The 15411-nt window shown below is 38.3% G+C and overlaps 2 protein-coding genes across 2 annotated transcripts; one reads left to right on the top strand and one right to left on the bottom strand.

The window, feature by feature from the left end:
* Window positions 1-2199: 2199 nt before the first annotated feature.
* Window positions 2200-5171, bottom strand: tma7 (translation machinery associated 7 homolog). Its single transcript, XM_041979891.1, has 4 exons — window positions 5034-5171; window positions 4395-4450; window positions 4002-4089; window positions 2200-2706 (listed from the first exon to the last, which is right to left on the bottom strand). The coding sequence occupies exons 1-4, from the start codon at window positions 5047-5049 to the stop codon at window positions 2672-2674; spliced, it is 195 nt and encodes a 64-aa protein (XP_041835825.1). The 5' UTR covers window positions 5050-5171; the 3' UTR covers window positions 2200-2671.
* ccdc51 (coiled-coil domain containing 51) lies at window positions 5169-10837 on the top strand. Its single transcript, XM_041979886.1, has 7 exons — window positions 5169-5301; window positions 7682-7754; window positions 7856-8054; window positions 8130-8267; window positions 8553-8717; window positions 8837-9043; window positions 9404-10837. The coding sequence occupies exons 2-7, from the start codon at window positions 7750-7752 to the stop codon at window positions 9980-9982; spliced, it is 1293 nt and encodes a 430-aa protein (XP_041835820.1). The 5' UTR covers window positions 5169-5301; window positions 7682-7749; the 3' UTR covers window positions 9983-10837.
* The last annotated feature ends 4574 nt before the right edge of the window (window positions 10838-15411 follow it).

Here is a 15411-nt window from a genome sequence, read left to right as displayed (position 1 = left end):
GTTCTTCCCAAACAAGTTGAACTATTAATCTGATTCAGGTGTGCTGAAGCAGGCAAGATCTAAAACCTGCAGGACTGTGCCCCTTAAAATTCCGACTTTGCCCATTGCTGGGTTAGAATCTACTATATTATATCACACCCATTAGTGTTATTGAAATATTTCCAATTGTGTGCTGCACCACATTTACTACTAAAACTAAGAACATCAGGGATACATTTCTAAAACACTGGCTTATTTTCCAAAATGGCTCAACCTTATCAAGATATCTTTAAAGAGCCATCTTTGGAAACTTTTTAAAGGGGCAGAAATGTAAACAGTAGAGTTGTTATAGCATGTCGACAACCTAAAATTGGTGGAAAGATTATTAACAGCAAAAGCTTTTTTACTTTTAAAACAAAAACTGGGGATAATAACTGGTTTGGATCTGTCTCTGATTGGTTTGCTTGTATATTTTCTGTTTTTTATCTTTATTGTTGAGTGAGTGTGATGACCATGATACTGTCATGGTTCCTGTGTTGGGTTTTGGTCAGTCCTTTGGTTTCTGTTATGTTTTGATCTTGGTTTAGTTTGTGGTGTCAGGTTTTATTTCTCTGTTGATCATGGTTTAGCGTTTTGGTTTGTTATGTTTAGTTCTGTTTTAAACTTGGTTTCTAGTTCTGGTTTTTGTCTTATTTAGTTTTCTGTTAAGATCATTGTTTGTGTCATGTTTTTATTTTGATTTTTGGTTTATTCTGGGTTTTGTCACGTTTAGTTCAGTTTTCCTGTTTTCCCTCTTGTGTTCCTGTGGTTTCTGTTTCCCGCTCATTAGTTCACATGGTCTAATTACGCATTCGCTTCACATGTTCCTTGTTATTCCCTTTGTGCATATATACCCCATGGTTTTCAGTTTTCCCTTATCAGATCCTTTTGGTTCTCCCTGTAATGTGTGAGTTTCTGGATTAAAGCCTTTGTTACCAGCACCTTTCTGCCTCCTGCCTGAACTGCCTGCATTTGCCTCACCTCCACCGCTACACATAACAGATGAAGGCTGCAAGTTGAAATGAGCTGGTCAAATAATAAACTTGTTCTCGATAGATTCTTCAAATGTTGCTGAGGTCAAAACTTTTCCCTCTCCAAGCACCTTGAGGGAAGGTTAAGTCATCCCAGGACTGTTTTTTGCTTTTGTTTACATTTACAACAACCAGTGATTTGCACTGGAAAGCAGCACCTCAGCATGTCTAACAGGACCTGTTCTGCTGCAAACATGTGTACACACTCTTACAGACCAGTTATGTCATTACCGCCACGAGAGGCACCGATGACCTTGCGGCCACAGCTCTGGATGCCGCCTCAACGATGGAGGCACGGAACACCGTCAACTCGGACTCAATGTCCCTTAACTTACCAGGGACATTGTTGAAGCTCAGTCGGAGGTGGGAGGTGCAGCTCTGACCAGATGTACCCAGCAGACCCTCACAACACTTTTGGGTCTTCCAGGCCTGATCGGCGTCCTCCACCATCTTAGCCAACTCACCACCAGGTGATGATTAGTTGACAGCTCCGCCCCTCTCTTCACCTGAGTCTCCAAGACATGCGGTCGCAAGTCCTATAAGACAATGATACGATCATCCAAGTGCAGTCTAGAGTGTCCTGTATTTAAACTCTCAGGATAAAGTTTCTTTTAAAAGGAAAGGGAGGAAAAGGCTGTTGAAAAATAGTCCAATTTCAAATTTAATTTTTTTCCTTGTAATTAACTATTTCTAGAGGTTTTATTCAATTTTATGCATTTTCTTTTTCTGCTTCTTGTAGAGAAAATGCTTTAGTGGAGAAATGTTTATTCCTATAAATGAATTTACATATTTCTGCTGATTGTTGCTGGTATGAATACAGAGGTCTCAGTGGTCTGAAAATATTCCACTAAATCAGTCTGCAAACGTGTTCTCTAGAGACAAAGAAAGCAGTCTGTTTGGGGACAATATAGTAGCCATCTATATTGATTTTACAAAAGTAAAGTTTATTTGCTCTTTTAAACATAGATATTTGACAGCAAAGTGTGTTTTCTCTAAACAATCTAAATGCTCATCCTGGTTCTTTTCACGTTCAGGGCATTCCAACCTTAAAATTAATGAAGCAGAAATTTGAGGCACCGTTTAGATCTCCACTGAAAGTAGACTTTTAGCCCCCTTTTTTTTTTTAGTAACTGAAGAAAACAGCAAGGAGTAATTACAAAAAGTCTTTATTAGTAGCTTCCTTCTTTACAACAACAATCAGAAGCATAAGAACGTGGGCTGATTTGTGTTTCTGGTTTAAGCTTCACATGGACACAAAAGAAAATGCATTGAGGACCAGAAGGGTTTTTGTTTTTTATTTTTCCAGCTCCATTTCTAAAGCTGCAAACTTTCATTCCATGTCAGATTCAAAGACTTGGGCTGAGACACACGACTGGAGAAAATATTACAATGTACAACCTCTTATTAAATGTCATTAGGGAACTACGATGGAAATGACAGGTGACGATTAATTCTAACTTTATCTACTTGAAATAGTTATTTAATCTTCTGAACCACTTCAGCGATGGATGAGCTCAGCACCAGGGCAGTTTTAGAGTCAGAAAGGGTTCATGTTTAACAGAGCAAAATAAAGCGTACAGGAACTGAAGCCAGGAGTATACAAATGCATTCAGATACAGATTTTACTTCTTTCCTGATTTCTTGATGCCGCTGCCACCTGGTGGGGGGAAAAAAGAAGAAAAGTTGAAGAAGACCTGTAATCTGATAAATTAACCTCAAGATAAAACTGTGGCTGCATGGTTTCACTAAAGATTCTGATTCTAAAATTATAAAAACACAGAAAATTGCAAATTGGTGTGAGATCTTTTAAACTTTTGAATGTAGCAGCGATGTGCGATACAGTTTTGTCTCCTCTATAAACTAATGCTCCAATTTTTTTTCCAAAGAATTGTACTCAGAATCTGTCCAAGTGTTACAGGGACTGAGTAACAGATGATTTAATGCACTGCTAATGCATGTAAACTGCATTCGACAGACACATATTACAGCGCTTTCTTACAACAGAAACTCTCGATGAATAAAGTATCACCTGGACACAACTTGGAAGCTCCTATAGTTTTAAGTGTGGTGTCAATCAAAAGCTAACTGTATCAAGGCCCAGCTGCTGGGTGGTCTGGAATTATACAACAGCTCTCTGTGGGGATATACTGAAGAAATGATTGACAAATGTCAATGAAAAGGGTGGCGTTTGTAGGGAAAATATCAATTTGTGGTTTACTATGAGGCTACACGATACAAGTAGACTGGAGATAAAAAAGTTAAAAATTAATCTGGGGATCACACAGTGACTGAGGAACCGAAGAAATTACAGAAAGTCAATAGTCAAAACCTGAGATTCTGAAGTCTTAACATTTACAGTCAGGATCACAGGGCTACTAGCGGAAAAAGTCAGCTCGTGTCTAGTGGTATCTGTGTCATGCATGAAAATAGATGACTGCTTTACTACAGTGATTCTATGGATCTTCAGCTCTGATACAAATCTACGTAATTAGATTTTAATGACAGTAAACATCAATTACATGCGTTGGTTTTGGGTGCAGTGACAACTGTTCTGGTACAGAGTTGCACTGAATCTGCCGTATTCCTGAACTCCTGCCGTGTATGTTGGTAAGTGATACATCATTAAGGCACAGAGCTTCATGTAAAAGCACTAAGTCTGGATTTATTTTTAGTACTATCACAGGTTCATTTTTAATTATGAATACTACATGAACCAGTCAAGTATCTTAGTGTCCCATCTGCTCTCAACTGGCATATTTCTTTTTCTTTTAACAGACTGCAGATGTAAATAAGATTTTGTTCCTAATCTGTCCTGTCTGGTTAAATAAATGCAAAAAATTGTAATATATTTAGAACAGACAATTATTTCAATTGTTCCCTACTGTTTCAAGATCTAACTTTAGTCACATCCAGAAAATATTCCCAACAACTTTTTGTTTTTTCTGGTCTTACCAAGAGGTCCTTTTCCTGAAGCTTTGGCCTTTAATGCATCCATCGCTTTCTGGTCTTCCTTTTGTTTCTGCTTGAAAGCCACATCATCCTGCAAACATGAATTCAGTTTACACTCCACTGATTTCACACTTGATTCTGACTTTTCACTAATGTTTGAAATGAAATTAAACTACTTTATTATTCCCAATGGGAAATTGTAAAAAAAAAAATGTGTTTGATAAATCAACTTTGCCAGAGGTTTTCTGGGTCAAAACAAACAAAAATAAAGTTAGCATTAGGTCCATTTTACTTTTCAGTTGTAAAATTCTTTGGCTTATTTTACAAAATATTCTGATAATTGCATAGTATCCCAATCATGGAAACAGTCGTACAGTTAGAAAACAGGCCACTTACGTCATCCATGTCCTTGTTTTGTTTCTTGGGCGCCTTCAGTGGTTTCTTTTTACCGCCTGAGAAAAATAAAACACTTTCAAATTCACTTAAATAGGAGGTAATTTAACTAGTGAACAATATATCAAAATTAGTGTCTATTTCCTCTGGACATAACTTCTCATTTTATTTTTACCATCCGACTGTTAGTTGTCTATTATTGATATTCACTTCACTGGTATACGTCTTTGTAATAAAGTATCTTTACACGATGAAGGTTTAGTACCCAGGACATGCGGCACTAAGCAGCACCCATATCAATAATAACTCAACCAAATATTAACTAGCAAAAAGTCGGGAGTATTTAACTTTTTTGTTTAAAATTTCAAGACTCCTCAAAGTCGGATGTTTAGGTACATTGCTGACATTTGCTCACCGTCGAGAAATACAATTTGTCTTACGTATGTATATCCCGACAGCCAAAAATACATCAATGTGTGAAAATCATAGGAGCGTTCGTTGAAAGAAGAACGTTAAGGGGCTCGCGCTTTCTCTAGCAGTAGCTAGCTAGTCCATACAGAGTAAAACACGCGATAGAGTTTAGTTAAGTTGTGAACATTTATCTGTTACGATGGCCAAATGTAAGCTAATACAACATCTTACCTTCTCTGCCAGACATATTCAAAATAGGTTATAATTATATTGTGAAGAGAAATGCAGGTATATCTGCGAATACCACCGGCTCCCTTTCTAATCCGCGCTGCCAGGACCAGAACTACGAACCGGAAACAGAATCACCAGTATGTGCCTGAACAAAAAGTCAACTATCAGCTCGGGAGCTGTTTAATTTGACATGAAGATGTTGAGTACTTAGTTTTAAAAAAAAGTCATTCGTGAGACTTGGATGTTCTGACAACATTGAAGAAGACTGGTATGGTTATTTCCTTATTGTATTGTGTAAACTACTATCACTACATTTCTCAGAGTTTTATAACTGAAAAGTCAGCTAGCCAGTTAATGTTAGCAACGTGGAGCTAAGTAGAAATGAAGCATCTAACCTTGTAGTTAAAATAGCTATAAAACATTAAATAGAGGTGCCCGTAAGTTTTCTCTTTCTCCAGTTTTTCTACTAGTTTATTTAATGTATTATTTAGCATTAAGAACAGTGCATGCTAATAGTTTACTTATGATAAAGGCAGTTCACAATGTTAAAAATCATCATCCAGTTCTTTAAACAGAACAGAACCTATATTGATTCTCATATTTTCGCCACACGTTATAAATCATACCCTTTAAATAAAATGTCAAGCCACTGGACAATGCAGATGATATTAATTTATTTTAATATTCTCCCCTGAACCTTGAAATGGTAAATCAATTGTGTTTTTACCAATTGTTGGTTCAGATTTCGTAATTATAGTTGCATTAGGATTAATTGTTATTTGCGGCAGGCCTACCTCAGACTGACAATAACTCAAGCAACAAATTTAACCGTGGAGGTAGTGGCAAATCACAATTTGATCTGGATCAGCACTACTTACAGATTTATCTTAAATAAATTATGTTTTTAGCAGGCCTATCACAAAAGACTATTTCTTTTAAAGGTCCAGCCTTTTGGTCACAAAGAAGTACAAGTAAGCTGTTTTATACCCTCCAGTCACCTGGTGTGGCCCACAGTTTATTGTGGTGCATAATAGGTCCTTATCTTATGGTTTTAGAGTTATTTATATGATAAAATGTATGAATGGTCATTCCAAACCTAATGTTTTGACAAACTCCCAGGGTTGCAGTGACAGATTAATTTCTGATGTTTTTATCTCCAGTCTACTTGTATATCAGCATTCCACATAGCATACCTCATAGTAAAACAACAAATCGATATTTTTCCTAGAAATACCTCACCAGGGAGGCATCCTAATCAGATGCCTGAGCCACCTCATCTGGCTTCTCTCGATGCAGAGGAGCAGCGGCTCTACTCTGATGACCGAGCTTCTCACCCTATAAGAACTCATTTCGGTCGCTTGTATTTGCAATCTTGTTTTTTTTTTTGTCACTACCCACAGCTTGTGACCATAGGTGAAGGTAGGAACGTAGACCGACTGGTAAACTGAGAGCTTTGCTTTTTGGCTAAGGTCCTTCACTATGACTGATTGATGCAAAGTTTGCATCACTGCAAACGCTGCATCAATTCGCCTGTCGAGCTCCTGCTCTATTCTTCCCTCACTCCTGAAAAACATCCTAAATACTTGACATTTAAGTATAGAAATGCATTTGTAAAATAAACATAAAATAGAAAAATTTTGAAATCTTAACCTCATCTTCACTAGGCCTATTTTCTTTCTGCCTCTTGTCTGAAATGACATGCCAAAAATAAGTTAAGTACATCTTCACAATTAAAAGTGCTATATGTTTAATCTTTAATCTAACAAATATCAGATTCAGGAGAATCGATGGATAGCCCCCAAATTCATCTTAGAAGCACCACTAGGACCCAGAAAGAAATGAACCTGCTTTCATATGTCGAAGTGTTTGTGTGGAGACTGCTGTTCTCGTGTTTTTGTTATATGTCCATATTATTGCTTGGGGTTTGAACTGTGTTTTGTTTGGATGCCAATGCTTGGTAGAGTCTTTTAGCTGACAGTCTGTCATCATTTCGGTATGCTTCATGTTAGGATTGGTGCTTCCTAATGTGTGCAAAAATCTTCTGTACTACATGTATCTCATGCTCCCCCTTTTACAGGGGGCTTTCATCAAAAAGAGGTTCCTTAATTTAATCTAAATTTTTTTAATTAAACATTGTCTGTAAATTTTGTCCCAGCACTGACACAGAAGTTCCCTAAATTGAGTTTGTCTTTTTATCTTTCACCATTCTGTCCAACTTGCATTAAACCAACTTGGCTAAGCTTGAGTCTGGAAACACTTTTCTTGCTCGTACACATCTGCTGTCTTGTGCTTTTTTTCTGTAAGCTGAATCAATAAGATAAATAAGTCTGTCTTCCTTATTGCATGACTTTTTCTTAGCATTCAGACAGAAATGTATAGGACTATTATTTCTGATTATGCACTGGAAACAGATAAGTCTTACAAGTGTACAGGATGTCAGCAATCAATCAAATATGGAGCAATTGATGGAAATTTTTTGCATCACCTTTTAGCATTTAATGAAAGAAATGATTTATTAAATCAAAATAAATCCCCTTCCTCTTAATATGTATATTTATTAAGCTTATTTTGAAGACATTTAAATAAAAACTAAAATATATGTGAGTGATGTAAAATGTTTAACCAGAATTTTCTTGTTCTTCTCACAGGTGCCCTGTTCCAGCGTCAGCCCTGTAGCTGTGGTTTGAAATTCCACCAGTGACTGCTGCCCTTCTCAATGAGGTACATCTGCACAGCGTAGTCCACATGAGAGTTGTGAGAGTTGCATTTGATTGTATTTAAAATCCTGATGCTGATGAATAATCAGATTTTTCCTGGATCAGGTACAGAAGAGCTCAGATCTGTCTCTGGGCTCGTAGCTCATGTTGTCTGTCCCGCTACTGCGTGCCTGACAAAATTCTTCAGGTCCGAACCTACAGTGTTCAGCATCAGTCTGGACGGCCCCCACCCACTAATCCCTCCCCTCCTGAGCAAAAAGGTGGTGCTGAAGTGGTGAAGGAGCGCGCCCTGTCTGCTTTACAGGTACAGAAAAAATGTGATGTACATCTTCCATTCCACATATCTGAGCTCAGCCTTCTTTTTTTCTATTTCCTCCAGTATGCAGGTGAGTTGGGACACCAGTGGGGTCAGAGGTCGGCCCAGACGGCCACCACCACTGTCAACTACTGGTGGGAGAGGTATGAGGAGTTTGTGGGACTCAACGAGGTCCGTGAGGCTCAGACAAAAGTCACTGAGGTCAGCAGAGCGTAAGAACAGTCTTTGATTCCAAGTTAATTTACATTGATATACTAAATCTTTAAGGATGATATATGTGCCTCTTATTTAACAAGCATCACTTTCATGAAGTGATATGCATAATTTATAAATGTACTATATTTATATTCTTGTTTTTATCTCTGTCCTCCACTTTGATCAACTCTGGCTGTTGTAAAACGCTTAATAAACAAAATTTCATTGATTGGTTGAAGCATAAATAAGTCTTTTAAAGGCACTGCTGTGTCATGGAAATGTTCATTTCAGGCTGAAGCAGCATTCATGGTGGCCAGAGGGATTGTGCGTGAGGCACATGAAAGCCTGGAAGCCCTGCAGGGCCGATTGAAAGAGGTCAGAGACCGGCTGGACAGAGTCTCCAGGGAGGAGGCTCACTATTTGGAGCTAGCCACCCAGGAGCACAAGCTGCTGCAGGTTAGACGCAGTTAATGCTGCAAGTGAGATCTGTTTAGAGTGGCCCAGTCTATAAAATATCAGATCACCTGAATAAAATTAATTCCTAATGAACCCATCCTGGTTTCTCTTGGTTGCAGGAGGAGCGTCGTCTCCGGACTGCATACGAGAGTGCAGAGGGTTCAGAGAGAGAAAAGTTTGCCCTGTTTTCAGCAGCCGTCAGGGAGAGCCATGAGAAGGAGAGGACGAGAGCAGAGCGCACCAAGAACTGGTCCATCATCGGCTCAGTGCTCGGAGCCTTGATCGGAGTCATGGGATCAACATACGTCAACCGTGTTCGCCTTCAGGTGAGGGGGAGGCTGCTGCACCGCTGCAGGTTGAGTTGAACTCTTTAAGCATCTGACAGGTTGGCTTCGCTTTCCACTCTCACTGGCGATCAGCTGGTTTTCATTGTGCTGGTGCTTCATCAAGTCAAAGAGATTTTTGACATACAAACAACATTTCATCTAATCTTCAAAACTTATATTTAGCGTTTACTCAGAATACAGTCATCTTTGTATTGGAGCTGGGGGGCTATGGCTTTGGCTGTTTTTTTTTAATGCTTTCTTTTTAATTTTTTTTTAACATTTGTTTGTCCTATAAAAGATTTTTTCATTCAGTTTCTATGAAAAGTGCTAAACAAATCCCATTTACTTGCATCTCTGCAGGAACTGAAAAACCTGTTGCTGGAGGCCCAGAAAGGTCCAGAGAGCCTACAGGAGGCCCTCAGAGTCCAGGCTGGAAACCATCGCTCCCAGCAGAATGAGCTCCGAACGCTCATTGACAGCCTCAGGGTTGCTCTGACTCACGCTTTCTCCCAGAAGAACGGTGACCCTCAGGAAAAACGACAACCAGCCTCACCAACTGTGTCTCTTTCAGCATTGAAAGACCTTCATATTGGTAACCAGAGGACCGAGTCCATCCTGGAGTCCCTCCCGCCTCAGCTGGGGCAGCTTGAGAAAGGTCTCGGTCGGGTTGAGGACAAACTGTCAGTAGTAAGGAAGCTGCTAGAAACCAAACCACAGGCTGAAATGCAGACTGGTCCACAAACTGGTCAGCTACAGGTGGAAAGACCAGAAAGGGAGCATCAGTGGGAGACTGAGACAGTGGTGAGGAGTCTGGAGGAAGCCCAGAGGACACTGGGAGAACAAATCAGTACAAACACTGTTTATAATGCTGTGTTTACCTACACCGCTACCGCCATCACTGTCTCTGCTGTCTACCTGCTGCTCAGAGGAACCGGTTAGACATGATACCTCCAGTCTCTGCGTCTACATGCACTGTTGCTCTGGTGCTCACAGGGAACAATCATGTTAATAAATGATTATGGGAAGTTTAATTAACACATTTTCTCCAATAAACAGGGTACAGGTGTTGATTTGGTTTTACTATTGACTTCTGCTGTTTGCTGCAGTTATAAAGCAACTTTTTCACCCATGCAGAGCTTCCACGCAAGGAGCTCGCTGCCATTGAGAAGAACTCAAAGGTTCTTTGTCTTGCTCAAAGACACTTTGGCATTTGGAGAAAAAAAATTAACCTGCTTTGTAATTCTTGGACCTCCTGCTTCACAGTTTCAGCTACATCATCTCATTTCCATTTAAATAGTTGGTGCTGCATGAGTTGAAGCCAAGAATTTTGCACTTTTTCATTGTTGCTTCCTGGATCTCAGAAACATCTCAGTTGAGTATTTCTGGATTGTATCTGCAACATCTGTTAATTTTTTTTATAAATACTTAATAAAATAAAAAGCCCAAGGCAAATAATCCCTTCCACATCAACACCTGGGACCATGACAATAATTCCAATAGGGGCTGGGACATCACATTTTAGTCCTCTAATTAAAACAAAATGAAGTCAAGTGATGTTGACATAACTAAGGAGGTGTAAGTCAGATTGTAACTGATGTCTTGATTCAGCCTTATAACCATCTGCCTTGTCAACATTAGAGAGCATGTAGACAATGTAGGTGAAGGTGTCAGCTGAAGAGGAAGACTATAAATCTTGTAATACTTGAATGTGTCGTGAGTCAGTCATGTTACTGACAGTGTGCACTGAGCTGGACAATAATCACTGTTTATTAAATTGTCATATGGGAAACTGAATTCATGGTGTATAATTGTCTTTCTGAATGCCAAGTAAATGAGCAACGAAAAACATCCAAGAGCAACACAGAGATGCTTTTTTTATTACACGTGGGACAACATGGAAGCTAAATTAGACTATGAAAAAGCAGGAAGTCTTCACATTTAAGAAGAAAATCTGATTGTAGGACATTTTTACATTAAAAACCCCTAATTTGTTTGAAAGCGTGTGTATTGTGAACCAATGTATTGAGTTATGTATGTAGTTTAACATGTCTCAAAGGCAAAGCTGACATGAATTTACAGTGATTGTGTAATACCAGCAGCATCCAGCAGGGGGTCGCAGATAAATCTTTCTTTTGTTGGTTTCATAAGTGTTTCTGTTTTGCTGTTGCGTTAATTACATTTCAAGGCTGCTGTAACGTGTTCATTCAGAACAAAGACAGGAAAGTAAGACACTGCACATGTAAGAGTATTATGACACCATGAAGTAATTTACTCCAGGTGATGAAACATTGAATATGTAATATGATACCTGCGTTTATTTTAGCAGTGAATAACTGCATGTGTGACAGGTGTTATCCAGAAGTTCATTTTCAGACATTCTTACAATTTTCATATTTGGGATCCCTGTGCTAATTTGCTTTACTTTTTATGCATTAGAACAGGGGTGTCCAAAGTCAGTCCTCAAGGGCCGCTGTCCTGCAAGATATTTCCTGCTGCAGCACACCTGATTAAGATTAATGGGTCAACATGATTGGACAGAATTTGACAACAAGCTGTTGAGGAGATCCATTTAATTTGATTCAGGTGTAGTGGAGCAGGGAAACATCCAAAACCTGCAGGACTGGAGCTGGACACCCCTGCATTAGAAGGTGAAAGCCATCAGAGGCTGCTGTAGGCTTTGCTTGTAATAATCCATGGCGTTACTTCAGGTTTCCAGTAGGGGGAGTCACTCTCTTTTCCACTCAATACAGACCAGTGAACGGGAGAACTGTGTGTTTCATTCTTTTACTTACCCTATTTTCACCTTTTTTAAGGATACAACATATGCAAAGAAAATAAATAAAGTAAGATGTATAAATACAGTATATCGATATTATATAAAGCATTATATGCATAAAGTATTGTCTTGTGATCTGCCCAGATCTTTAAACTTTACCTCCTCTGACCTTTGGGACAGACTGACACTGGAATGTGAGACATTTTTTACCATCCATCACTAACACTTCCGAGTCAGGCCCACAATGTTAAACATTTACATCAAAGATTGAAACCAGACAATCTGGTTTTTCCAGTGTTCACCTCTGGACCATGTAGTAGTAACTGTGGTTTTGTGCTTAAAAATCCACTGCAACAGCTGTTGGTTCTTAACTTAGCACAATGACTGACTGATGTGATGTAAAACCACCAACAATCAAGCACACACACATGTGCAGACTATTCTTAACTGCTGACTGTCATAGATGATCTAGAAAACCCACCCCCCTCCCCACCCAACACGACATTCCTTCTGGAGAGGAAGGAGTGAATTTATCAGACCTTTATCATCATAACTTAACTTAAACATTTAACCTGTAAAAACTCTAAAATGGAGAGAAAAGGACAAAAGATTCTTCCTTTCAAGTTGTAAAAGTAACTGCTCCACACAAGATGCAGTAACACACACATTCACAATGCTGTGAACTGAATGGCTTGTTTAAATAATTCATGTCATGTATAGAATTTGAAGACTTCTTCTCACCCTCCACCCTCACCTATGGCACAGGCCAGTTTTTCACCTCCACCAGATGTAGAGTACTTGGGTCATATAGGCATTGATGGCAGGTTGTCAGAAACACCTCAGGGATTTCTGACACTATTTAAAAACTGAGAAAAATTATCTCAAGGACGAAAACTCTCAAGTGAATGCTGGGTTGGTGCCAAACAAGTTCAAACACAGATCTTGTTCAGTGATGCAACATGTTGCACGGTTATCCTGAGCTTATTATTCTTTAGATGAAAAGATCTCATGTGCTCATACGCCCCCAGAAACAATCAGAATTCTGCTAAATAGAACAAAAAGATAACAGTGACTGTTGTGTCTCTACAAGTTGGAAAAGCAGGCAGGAAATGTCAGATCCCATGAAAATCTCCATGTTTGTTTATTTTTGATGTTAAAATTTGTCAAGTGACATTTGTTTGAATTTAAAGTTCCAACAAGACCTCTTTGGATTATTTGTGTAACAACAAAAATAAAGTCAGTAAATAATTGCAGCACATAACCCCTCAAATAGCATACTAAAGTCACACATGTCCCCTGACAATAAAATGAAGATCAGTGATCAAGAGAGGAACAGAAAGATGCTGAACAATAAGATGTGGAGGAAGAGCGTTAACGCCTCCTCACGTGACAGCAGTATCCAGGTCACCTATTTCACTGCACTTTGAGATTCGACATTTGTCTTGTATTACACACGTTGTGTGGACATAGATCTCATAAAGTTAAAGCCCAACCCCACTCTTTGAATTGGACAAAAATTCTCCTAACTTTAGTGAAGACCTGGCTCAAGGCTAAGAATATGTGTCAGCATGTGCTTTTACATGAATTCACTATCTGTGGGATTCATTCTGGACTTCAGAAGCAAGGCTTCGACGTCATGCAAACACACAAATGCATGCACATTTGTGTAGCTCACAACTTGTATTTTTCATCCAGGCTTACACAGTGCCATTTCAGACAGATGGAATATGAGATGGACTTAGATAACTGGCATTTATAAAAAATATCTGGGAATGATTCATGAAGGAAATAAAAAACCTGCTACTTATAAATGTGCTAGTTATTAGTAGTATGTGCCCTGTGCCATTGAGACGAGTGGCATTTCCATTGTGTGTTGTACATTTGTTTTCATTTTTGTGCTTTACATTATTTAACACCATTAACTGTGTCAACAATTATATGAATAATAATAAAAAAAAAAGTTTTTCAGGAATTTTTCAGTATTTACAGTCCTTTTTATTTTCTGGAAAATTAAGATCTAGCCAGTGAAAAGCTTCAAAGGAGCTTTCGGAGTGGGGTGGACTCGCAAGCTTCTATTTATTTTTATCGTGAATATGTAAATATAAGTCTGTTGGAGTTTATTTCTTTAAAATCTTTGAACTTAAATTATGTTTTTCAAATTCTAGTCAGTTACTTCTGAACCAAGACCCCTGCTGGCTTTTCTAGAATTTGCCAAAATTACATAAATTTTTAGACGATCCACCAGAAAGTCAAAATTTTCTCTAAACACAAAAGCAAATGGCAATGAAAGTTTTAAAGACAAATAATTTGTTTGTCGGTTGCCTAACATAATTTCTGCCAACCTTTTGTTTTCTCAATACACAATACAAAGTTGTCATTTTCTGATTTTGAGTGCATGTTTTGTTTTAATTATTTATTAATTTTATGTCTTCTTTCAAGCTGAGTGTGGACACAATGTTCATGTGACCTGGTTTTTAACTGCTACAAGTACTTTTACTGTCATGGCTGCTGTCACAGGACAATGTAAACTGGGTTTCTCCTTGAAATGAAACCTTCAGAATTGCAGACTCATGGCGAGTGGACAGTTGCAGATTCATGACAAGTGAGCAGACAAAGATCAAAAAAGGGAAGGAGAAAAAGATCCTCAAACACTGATTAGTGTAGGCTGTTGTCGATTCAGCAGCTGCTGTCACATCATTTTCTTGAACTTCCCTTTAAGATGTCTGCAGAGTAGATGCAGTCTGCTTACATCTGCATTAATGGCTACACTTGGCATTAAACAGTTTAGTTCTCTTTTTATTTTATGGCTTATAGTGGAAAAGTTTTACAGATGGACTAGTCAAGGGTGAAAATGTATAAACTTTGACCGTAATTGCTTTACAAACCATAACATTTCATTGATAAGACTGTGGGAAAAGTTTTAAAAGCTTTGGCATTATAGTTTTTCTTTTACTCCTTTTGTCTCTATTATCCTGCTGATGTCTGGATTCAACCTGGTATCATACGGATGTGTTTAATTTAACTGCAGATTAACGTTACTGCTACATTTCTCTATATTCTTATGACTTTGAGACAGTCATGCTGTTGATGATTGTGATTTTATTACAGGTTCTGATTTTCTTTAAGATGAGGGTAAGTTGTTCATAAGCCTGACTAATGTCCACAACTTCAGTATTTACAAATATATAATTTATCCAGGTGAAATGTTTCAATATTCAAGCAAAAAAGAAACAAAACATAACCAAATGTCATGCTAAAAAATGGAAGCTGTGAGGGTTGATAGCAGCTGAACTGTAATTTTATGGTTCACAGGTGTTAGCTAGCTAAGCTAAGCTAAGCTAGCTCTATGCTAACTTTGGCTGTCAGCTGTTGCTGGAGCAACAATTAAAATTCACAGAACTGGGAAAATTACAATTGAATGATAATTTGGATTAAATTAATAGTTGGAATACATCTTTAGGAGAGATTATTTTTGTTTTGTTTTAGTTAGCACCTTAACATTGTGGGATATGACAGTGGTTTTTGTTGTATTTTTGGATCTGACCGTATTCAGAATCAGTGTGTTTTCCTTATTTTAGAAAAAAATAAAAAA

This window comes from Melanotaenia boesemani, chromosome 3 (assembly GCF_017639745.1).
Source record: "Melanotaenia boesemani isolate fMelBoe1 chromosome 3, fMelBoe1.pri, whole genome shotgun sequence".
NCBI lineage: Eukaryota > Metazoa > Chordata > Actinopteri > Atheriniformes > Melanotaeniidae > Melanotaenia > Melanotaenia boesemani.
Note: the sequence above shows the minus strand (reverse complement) of the source record. Positions and strands in the feature narration are given on the sequence as shown.